Source organism: Porites lutea, chromosome 1 (assembly GCF_958299795.1).
Source record: "Porites lutea chromosome 1, jaPorLute2.1, whole genome shotgun sequence".
NCBI lineage: Eukaryota > Metazoa > Cnidaria > Anthozoa > Scleractinia > Poritidae > Porites > Porites lutea.
The window spans coordinates 10,293,273-10,304,438 of NC_133201.1; the positions used below are offsets into that span (position 1 = coordinate 10,293,273).

Sequence of the window (11,166 nt, forward strand, 5' to 3'; positions counted from 1 at the left end):
TCTTTGTCGGTATTTTCTTATGATATCAATTCCTTCATCATATTCGGCAATTTCATCCTTATTCTTCTTTCTGTCAGCTTTTGTTGTGCTCAAATGGGCTTTCTTCCTGCCTAACTCCTTATTCATTTCACCAGATTTATCCAGAATTTGTTTTGCATAATTTGGTTGGTTTAAGGTTTGCAAAAAGATGTCAGCCGGTAATGGCAATTGCTGGTTTTGTATGAATGCCAATTCTTCTTGAGTAAATCCTTTATTCAGATCAGCTACCATCGCAGGCGCTACCTCACCACTTGGGCCTGGTAATGCTGATCTTTGAACTTGTTCAGCATATGGAACAACTTGTTTATTAACATCTTCTCTCAATTTACTGATTTCCTCTATCTCCTTATCAAACTTTTCCGTTAGAGGTTTCAGATCTTCAAATCTCTTTTCGTAAACATTTTGCTTATTAGTTCGAACTTCTTTTATAACATCCCTAACAACTTCAGTCATTTTTCCTGCTTTAATTTTAGGAATACTGAGTCTCTTGAATCTTTCAATATCCATTATACTATTGTGTTATATAAAACTTATCTAAACTTATCTCAATTTTTCTAACATAATATTATATGGAGATTCCAAATTATGATTTCAATGAAGATGAAAATACAAACTTTAAACAGCTGTACAAGTACATGCCCAAGTCCAATTTCCGGATGCTAATTTCCTACTCATTCCTATATGTGGATAAACCAATGAAAACTGTCAAAAGAAACTTTTATGGAAATATATAATGTATTATCCTTTCAGATAATTATATAACCAATAATATATGAAGGTACATTTGAAATTCAAAAGTCTCCAATATGCTCTAATGGCAACTGAATTGCTATATGACCTCCACCCTGTAATATTGAAAGATATGCTAGATATGAAACGGGCTCTTGGTTCAATTCTTGGACAAATTATCCAACCAAATCAAATAACCTACGAGCAAAGAGAACAACTTACCAAATTAATGTAATCTATTTATATGGAAGTATATCTAGAAATTGAAGATGTCAAATATGGTAGAGTGATTGCTGAATTATTTGAAAATCTATCAGAGGGTTGTCTATATGAACTTCTTAATCACAAACATGAATCTTTAGAACAAGCTCGTATTATTGGCAGAGTTATTGGGATGGATGATGCAATTACCAATGAAGAAGCTAAGCTGTTAAAAGCAAATGGATTTTCTGTAAGGCATGAAAGTATCTAATATATTATTATAAAATGGGAATATTTAATCAGCAGCCTAATTATAATCAATCATACTCAGAAGAAAAAAGCGGAATTACTGGCCCTCAAGGACCTCCTGGCCCACCTGGCCCCGCTGGTGCTCAGGGTAACCAAGGTCCAAAAGTGATCAGGGTATTCAAGGACCCAAAGGTGATCAAGGTGCTACTGGTCCTACTGGCCCTAAAGGTGCTACTGGTGCATCAGGCACTGGTTTTAATCTCACATCAGATGGGAATTACGATATATCAAACAAAAAGCTGACAAGTGTTGCTAAAGGGACTGCTTCCAATGATGCCGTAACAAAAAATCAACTTGATACTAAACTATCACTTTCTGGTGGATTAATGAACGGCAATTTGTATATGAATAATAATAGGATATACGGTGTAGCACAACCAGATGGTGATAATCAACCAGCTACAAAAATTTGGTCAGAAAATAAATTCCTGGATAAATCCAGTGGAGTTATGGCTGGACTACTAAATATGTCCAATAATAAAATTACTCATCTTGCCAAACCAACTGATGTTAAGGCTGGGGTCAATAAGACATACATAGATGATAATTATTTGAAACTGTCCGGTGGCACTATGACTGGTCATATAATATTGAACAATGCTGTTCTTACTTCACAATATCAAGCAATAAGCCGGAACACTGGAAATGCATTTTTTGTACAAATTACTAATCTGTATGTTTACATGAGGGGACACAAAGGGCTTGCACTGTAAGTATCCCGAGAGCTCCATACAATTCCTTATAATTTTGTTATAAGGAATTGTATGGAGCTTTCGAGGAGACTTTTCTTAATTAGTTTAGGCGCAGCGGATTTTGTCACGTATGATCAGCGCGAGGTGTTTCTCCCGACACCCTTCTGTCAGGAAAATTTCATCATATGAAAGCAAAACAGACACGATCGCGTCGGCGGGCCGAAGCCGACAAAAATAAAAGGCTTTTCTTCTTCCATTTCAGAGGTCAGTTTTGTTTCGATCTGGTCAAAAATCAGGTTTTTAGGTTGTCGGTAATAAAATATTGTCTTATTCTGTTCTCAAGGACCTTTAGAAAACGAGACAAACGAGATAATTGACTAGAGAAAGAAGCGTGAAAACGCTTTTTTGGAAGAATTTTTTTTAATTTTTTAATTCCCGCAGCGATTTTGCGAAATCGCGAAGCGCAATATATTCAGTTTCTTCCCAAGCCGTCATGATTAAGCAGTGTAATGCCATCACAACTAAAAATGAATTTAGTTTGTATCGCAAAAGCCGCGAAAATAGAGTTGAAAAAAAAAAATGGATCGGAAAAATTAATAAAATCACCAAGAAACCGTCTCGCGGGAGCTTTGTCAAACAAACCGTTGGTACGGTTTATTTAACCTAACCTGGAAAAGGAGACGTCTGCACGCAGAATGCATTTCATCCTACATGTAGTTGTGATTTCCAGAACGGACCTCGGGAGCCTCATTGCCGTAATATCTTCTACAGTACAGAAACCACAGCAGAATAGCCCTGCTCGCGTGCTTACTTTCCGCTCCAATACGTATTATGACTATACAGTACCAGTGAATTGTTTCAAAATTTAAAGCGGCCGAAACTTATTTCCATCAGCGCGTAGTTAGGTAGTTAAGCAATAATAATGCACAGCACTGTAGATAACACGGTTCTAGAATATCTGACGGCTTCGCGTTTTGTTTGTTGCTGCATGCGATTTAATCGCTTATAACCTAACAGAAAATGTAAATGTATCTGAAGGAAATACCGTGTATTGCCTTACCTTAACGCTGTGATGTGTGTAAATTTGTCTTTTGCTATGGTTTTAGACAATACGACTTCTCCTGACTATCAATTGTGCGTCAAAACAAGCGCGATAATGAAATAGTCGAAGTGCCATGGTGTAGCACTTTATGACAAAGTTTTAACTGGAAAACTTGTTGCCATCTGATGTACACCTGTATAGTCTATGTTTGTAAGCTCTGCCTAAAGAATCACTGGGTTACACTGCACCCATGGGTGTGCCACCTAAAGTGCAGCCTACGTTAACTTTGTTAGCTCTACCTAAAGAATCACTGGCTTACACTGTACTCACGGACGTTTGCCTCGCGCTCTCTTCAAAGACAAAAAAGCTATAGTCTGTTTGGCCAAAAATCAAGCTTTGTTTCCCCTAAAAATTTGACACCATATTAGGGCCCCAAAAGACGTTAAAAGTTGCTCCATAATAGAAGAGTGTTTTGCTAGAGTTTACAAACGTTTGGCTCATGAGTTTCAATATAAAGGTGCAAAAACTTATCAGCATAATTATAGCACACAAACATTGTCATCAAACTCCTGGCATGTAGCCTGAATAAGCCAAGCAAATATGAATAAAGCATATAACAAGAAATATTCGTCAAATGGTCTCGTTAAGTAAATTATACTCCACTTTGCGAAAGAAATTTATCGCTTGTATCCGTGTTACGCATCGAAAAAGCGAGGAGTCATCGCATGACATTAGGTAACAGAGGTAATACTCACGAGTTTCACGAATTCCCATTCCACGATTTTTCGCCGAGTAACAAATTTAAAACTTCAATTCTTACCTTACAGTGGTCGGTTCATTTACCTTACATTTGCCAACACTAATAAACATGAACAAAACGATGAAATCCGGCACTCTTCTTTCAGAAGTAGCAAGCCGCATGAAGTAAAATCCACCGATATGCGCTGCATTCTCACTACAAATATAAACATTTGCCGTGAAGAAAATACGACGAGGAGGAAAAAATGCCAGATCTTCGCCTCGGCAATGTATTCCAGCTACCAAGCCGGCGTATCTCCAGAAGGTGGACTCGAGGTGGGACAAACCTTGTGATTTTTTAGGAGCCCTTTGCGCGCAAACTAATTTATTCTGGCGCGAAATGAAGATTAAGAAAATGCATCTGAAATCTAATACACGACAAGAAAATTTTCGCACTTTCGAGGAGCGCGACAAATTAAATGGGATTAAGTCGGATTAGCTGCCCGCGGAGAAAACATCACTGCGTGGGATGGTACTTCCAGTAAAAAGCCTCTGTGTCCTGTCATGCACCAATTCAATATGGTCAAAAACAAGATTATTAATCTTGGAGACCCGACTGATGCTACTCATGCTGTTAATAAACAGTATTTAGAAAAATTACATGTTAAACCCAGCCATTACAATAATGAATTTAAGTACTTGATGACTAACAGATTAGCATGGGCTGATCTCGAACCGAATAACATCGATAGTTTTGACATTACTAAAATTGATAATTTAATGCCCCAAGATGGTAACTACCATCAATACAACCACAAAGTTCTATATACAACCATTATAAAAGATAAGCAAGGAGGATACTCTTATGGAATGGAAATCAATTGTTATCAACTTAATAAGGATAAAGATTATACTCTTTGTATTGAAATCCTCAATTCAGATTACCAATTATGGCATAAATCAGTTGCTACAATTAATAAAACCACATCAAAGGGGGTATCAGTTGCTGGTTTTACAGTACAAAAGTTTTCTCACCAGTACACAAATAGTAGTGGAAACACTGCATATATGTATTATATCAAAGTAATTGTAAACTTTCAAAAACTTTATCAGGTACATATTACAGTCGGAATCTTTACGTTGATATACCTCAGACAGGCATTGATCTCAACACCTACCCAAAAAATTGGAAAAATAACTGGATGATTGCTTATGGTGTTTTCGGAAAAGTGTCATCGATCGATCCGCAAAAGACATATGATTATCATACGGCATTTGATATCAAACCAACAGAAGTTGTTTACAATGTTGATCTGGATATGAACAGAAATAAGATACTGAATATAGCGGCAGATAAAACTAAAAATAATTCGGCTGCTACTGTGAAGATGGTCAAAGATTTGGAGACAAAATTGAGCCCTTATACAAAGAATAATGCATATAGGGAAATATTTGAGGAATTTTATGATTTAAGCGATGCTAGTAACTATAAAATAATAATAGGAGTATCAGGTATCATGGTTTCAGGGATCCTACCTAATATTTATTTTCCTAGAATGGATGTTGCTAATATTTGGGAGGATGGATTGAGGATAAAAAATACCACATTAAGTTTAGAATTATTCAGTAAAAGGAGCTTTACTATTTGTGTTGTTATGCAGCTGTGGCTGAACCGATCATTTAGTATTAAAACATTGATGAGTAATGGAGCTTATGAAAGACCACATTTGATTTATGACAAAACAACAAAGAAATTAAAACTGCAAACTAATGGTCATGGGTCAACTAACGAAACTTCTATCACATTACTAAACAGTTTCAATGGTAAACGTGTTGTGTTTTGGTTGACTAAGAAAGGTACAGGGGTTGTCTTAACAGCAAAAGCATCAATCAGTAATCATAGTGCAATATTAACACTAGGTTCAACTTTAAAATCTCAAAGTACCTACATATTCAGAATATTCTCTGAAGATACAGTGATCTATAGAGTAATGTACACTCCAAACTTTGATTACTTCGATTCTATCGAATTTCATAGAAATTGAACGGTTCTTATGTTCTGTAATTTGTCTAAACCAATAATATAAATGAGTATATTCAATTTCAACCACATTGACAAAAACAAAACAAAAGAAGAAATACAGGAAATCAAAGAGCTGTATAAATTCTATCTTTATAGATATTAGTGTTATCAAAAAGCTTATACACACTACAAAAAAGTCAATCTGGCTTCTAATATTGTATCGGCGGGTTTAGTCATTATTGGAAGGGTAGCTGGTGGCATCACAGCCAATCCTATTATTATAGGTACTGTAACAGGCGCCGGTGTATTACTCAAAACATTTTGTGAAACTTAGAACTACAAACGTAAAATAGAAATGAGTAAATATGCATATACAACATATCAGAAAATATTAGCCGATCTCAAAACTTCGCTTCGAGGGGGGCCCTTTAATAAACAGGACTTTTTGAAAGAGGTTAATGTTCTTGATGATACAATTATAGATTTCTGCCTATTAGTAACAAAATTTGAAAAACAATATGGGAAAAGTTCCTCTCCCATCCAACAGATCAATAATGCCTCCTTAAAATTATTCTATTGACGTCATCCTTAATGTGACCATAAACTTTGTCCCACCATTCATTGTGATATTTTAGTGTATTTTTTATTTGTGTATGAGAAATGGACTTGTATTCTATCCCCAAGATGTCAAATAGTTGTTTGATGATATAATTTACACTAATAAGCCGTTTTCTGCCCACATCTGGGAGTTCGATACGGTCAAATAGTTGGAATATTCTCAGAATACTCTCTCTATCATAATAATCAACTTGGATATTATTTTTTTGTGCTATATCATTCAGCGTATTGATGATATGATATTTTCTGTATTAGATAGACTTTCTTTTTATTCTGTATCTATTCTCATAAAAGTCAATATACTCTTCCGCCATTAAATAATCATGTACTTGGCCGCAATTCTTACACACAAGAAAGTTATCCTTGATCAGTCTCATAGAATCGCAGCAAAAATCTCGCTCAGGCTTACCGGGATCCTGAATCTGTTCATTACAAAAGATACAATTAACTTGACCCTCTTGGATCAATAACTCATGAACTTCTTTATTGCACATCATTACTATACTACATTTAGATTTTTTTAAATAGTTTATGGTTTTGCCTCACTGAGACTGCGCAGAACCAGGAGACACAAATTACATCCCACATTTTTGAGAATATTGAATTGGACTCATATGTAGGGCTCATTTGAAGTAATAATAAAGTGCAACTGTAAGAACACTACGACACAGATGGTGATGTCATGACACAACTGTGGCGTGACGTCATGACACAGTTACAGCCTAAATCACCTGATGACGTCACGGCACAGCTGTTCGGCTTTGTACCCCCAGCAGCGTTGTATGTGGCCTATCTAATAATCAAAAAACGGAACATCTGTTCCGCTTTATACCCCCAGCAGCGTTGTGCTTCGATGACTTATTTCATCGGGGAAGCCCCTATTTGATAATAGCTGTACAGGTAACCAGTGATTAGTTGAATTCGATTGTCAATTCATCGATCAATTGTTGTTGCTTTTTTGTTATCTTTGACATTGCTTCCTCTTTCGATTGTTCAGTATAACGTGCTTTTGTGGCGTAGCGCTTACCGTCAATCTTCACGTCGTAATATAGTAGCTTATTCATTGGATCATCTTTGATCTTGATTTTATCACCAAACTTCTGGCGCAGTCTTTCTCGCATTTGATTTTCTGTCACAATTTGCGCTTGATGTTTGTATTTCATTATATACTGTTCCATTTAGCGTGAATTCAAGATTGCCTTCATCATTCTCGTTAATGCTGTCAATATTGTACTGCTCCATATTAAACATATCTTTATTGCGCATATTTTGTGTTACTATCATTGGCATTCCAACCGCTACCTTATATTTCTCCCTATGTCCTTGATATTTAAAATCGATCTTATAATATTTCAAGTTTTCTGTAAATCTGTTACAGCATTCTTGTGTGACATACCGTCTTGTTTTATTCAGAAAGCAAATATTATGGTAACTATCCACCGGTGGTTCAAATTGGTGTTTGATACTGCCACACTTAAGAAACTTGGTTAGCAGATCCCTTGTTTGCGGGTCGTATCGAGCATATTCTTCTATATACTTCATTTCAACCCGTCGCGGACACATCTCAGAAAGAGCCACTGACTCAAAATAATCGTAAAACATATCAGATGGCTCAACGGGATCACACTGATTAGTATCACCAAACATATAAATAGTGAGTCTGTATTTAGTGAACGCTTGATAGAGCTTCGTCATCCACTTATTAGGAGTCATGGAGTATTCGTCCACAAATATTGTTTTGCCCTCTAGTGCTGTTATGTCACGTCCGTGATGATCACAAAAGAACAGATCAAATGTGTAACACTTCTTAGCTAACTCATAATTATTGTACACATTAAACAGCACCGATTTTACATTCTGGATATCCTTATTAGTAAATGATAGGATTATGGGGTCATCGGCTGCTAGTGCCTTTTGGCATAATCGATATGTTTTACCACATCCGGTACCGTCAAAATAAATAACACCATTCCCCACATAATCAGTGTAATTATCAGGATTAAAATTCTCCTTGTAATGTTTCTCAAAATATACAGCCGGGCTATCAGTTTGAAATATTTGTCCGATACTATCTGTTGTAAATTTGACATCTTTCTTGTTGGGATATTTGTTTTTAGGAATAGTCATAAAGATGCCGTCAGTATTGATTGCGTATACTTGACTGATTCCATTACCGTTAGTATCGTGACTCGCATTGTCGTGTAACATGTTCAGACATTTCATTATGGACTGAGAGATTACAAAGCGGTTGATTGATGTATTATCAGAAAATATGCGCTCAATTTGACGCTCTCTGATTAGATATAATTCTTGTTTAGTGTTTGGATTCTGATAACTGTCAATAACAACATCGCGATTCTCGGCAAGAGCAGATGCCCAGATGCACTGTGCCGTATCTAGTGAGTTACATGTAAAACCATGGTCTTTGCGACTATATTTTCTGCCCAGTTCACCGATGTAACTGTTTGCTATTAATTTTGCTTGGGGTTCTGGGAACATTGAAAAGATTGCTAACATGTAATTCTTGAATGTATCCGGGGCTAATGTTTTACGTGCTTGGATATACCATTTGACATTAGAGATAGGCATCTTAAACTTTGCGATCAATGTTTGTACTAATTGTTTGCTATAAAAATCGGCTTCAATTTTGATACCTTTTCCTAGTCGTTTTTCGATGACATATTCGTCGATGTAATATTCGCCAGTCTTAAATACCCCATCAAAGGGCTTGATAAAATCGCGGATTGTATATAATGGTATTGGTGATTCATTATCGATCAGTATAGAAGGATAACATTTTGAGATATCTAATGGGACTAAATTATCGGGTGCTGGGTCAGTTGAACACCATTGCAGTGCTCGAGGATAAAAACCATCTAATACTTCCCGTGTTTTGGTGTCATATTGTGATTCCGGAAGATAGCCTCTCATGTGTTTAAATAATGAGGTTGCCAGCGAGGTGTATGACTGATTGCACCATATAAAGTCATGAGATTTGTATATTTTGTATAACCGTTCACAGATCGATTTACGGGTTTCATACTCATTGTTAAGAACGTATATGTTATTCTTGTGATCCATAAAGCCGTCTAATCTGCCATTATTATCGTAATGGAAATACTCGACAAAATAATTAGTCCTGATCGTATATGCTTCAATTATGGGCTCTATTTTTGAGTCCGGTGGCTAGACTATTACATGGTTCTCGATTATCGATAGCGTTGGTTTACCCTCTTCAGTGAGCTCATTATTTTCCAGTTCTTCGTACATGACATAGTTACTCGATTTATTAGACCGTTTCATGTCTGTCATATACTTCCATAAATTATCGGCGCCGCCTTGGTTAGCTTTTGTAGCAATCTTTTTGAGGCGGTCATCTTGGATAGGATATAAATGATGGTCCTTGATATAAAATACGAGACTCACATCTTTTGTTGTGCTAGCAATATGTTTCATAAATTTCCTCCATGTACTGTCGTAAGCGTAGATTGATACATTTGGATGACATGCTTTAGCAAAATCAACTAGCTCTTGTGTTGACATTCTTGGAAAACTAGCTGATGCATAAACTTCTTTTCGTCACTTAATTTTTGGTACGTATATTTCTGGAATCCCTTCTTATTCCTACAGTTGTACCAAACAAAATCAACCATACAGGTATTTTCACCTTGTTGTATAATCTGAAGAAACTGCTTGTGTAAGAAGAATGTGTTTAATTTTAGCGCACCAACTTTGTGATCTTTAAAGAACTGCTCATTATGTGTAGTTATAGTAGCTCCAATTTCAGCTATAGTTTCTGTCAATAAAACTGTAAAGTTGTTTTGGAGTAGCGTATACATTAAGAATTTGTACATATCTGATTTGTCCAATTTTGGAACTTCCATTTTAAATGGCCCATATGTCTTATCAGTGTACTCAGTTCTATTGCCGATGGTATGTTCAATAACAGCGTTTATCGTAATTTGTGCCCGTTCTCGTTTACCAGGCATCTGTTCTAGTCTTTCGTGGAACAAATTTGGAAATGATGAATGTTGTGTTTACTTTGATACTCTAGCTCGCCCTAATTCCTCATCTCTCATATCTTGCAGCGAAACAGGTTTTTTATGTAATCTAATAGTAGGAGCTTGTTTATAGGACAGTTCCTCAAAATACTTGATTCGGTCCTTAACTAATGCCCGTGCTGCTAATTGTGTAAGAGATGGCATTTTGCTTGGCTGTTTGGCCGGTCGCTTTATTGATTGTTCCATTTTTTCGGCGGCCAACTGTGTAAGCGATTTTGGATTAAAGACTGGTCCTACCTTTTTGGCGCTCGCAGTCTGATTAACCGGTCCTGCCCTTTTGGCGCTCGCGGTTTGTTTTCCCATTAACATATTTATTAATTCGCCCTTAGACAATTTCGATAGATCTTCTCTATTCATACTATTAGTGTAGATAATTTTATTTGCAACGATTGGTTTTGTCCAATTAATTAGCAAAAAATAACCAGTCTGAACCACCCCAAACCGGTTCAGAAATGCTGACATCAGCAAGAATCCCAAAATCTGTACTGGGTGTGAAAAACGGGTACCACAGCCATCGTAGTACCGAGCGACCGACCGTCCGTCCGCACCACAAGCATACCAATGTTTACTCTCACACTTTGAAGCTACTTTGGGAGCCCAGGAGAAAGCTGATTGCACATCAATGTTGTCATCAATTGACAGTTTTCAAAACAGGGTATCCGCTGACCAGTATCACCTGACCGTATCGCGGGGTTAGGTGTCGACCCATCAAGG

The 11,166-nt window shown here is 36.7% G+C and overlaps 1 protein-coding gene across 1 annotated transcript; it reads right to left on the reverse strand.

The window, feature by feature from the left end:
* Positions 1-7,480: 7,480 nt before the first annotated feature.
* LOC140946026 (uncharacterized) lies at positions 7,481-9,472 on the reverse strand. The gene has a single exon (XM_073395128.1). It carries the CDS (start codon positions 9,470-9,472, stop codon positions 7,481-7,483), a length of 1,992 nt encoding a protein of 663 aa, XP_073251229.1.
* Between the last annotated feature and the right edge of the window lie 1,694 nt (positions 9,473-11,166).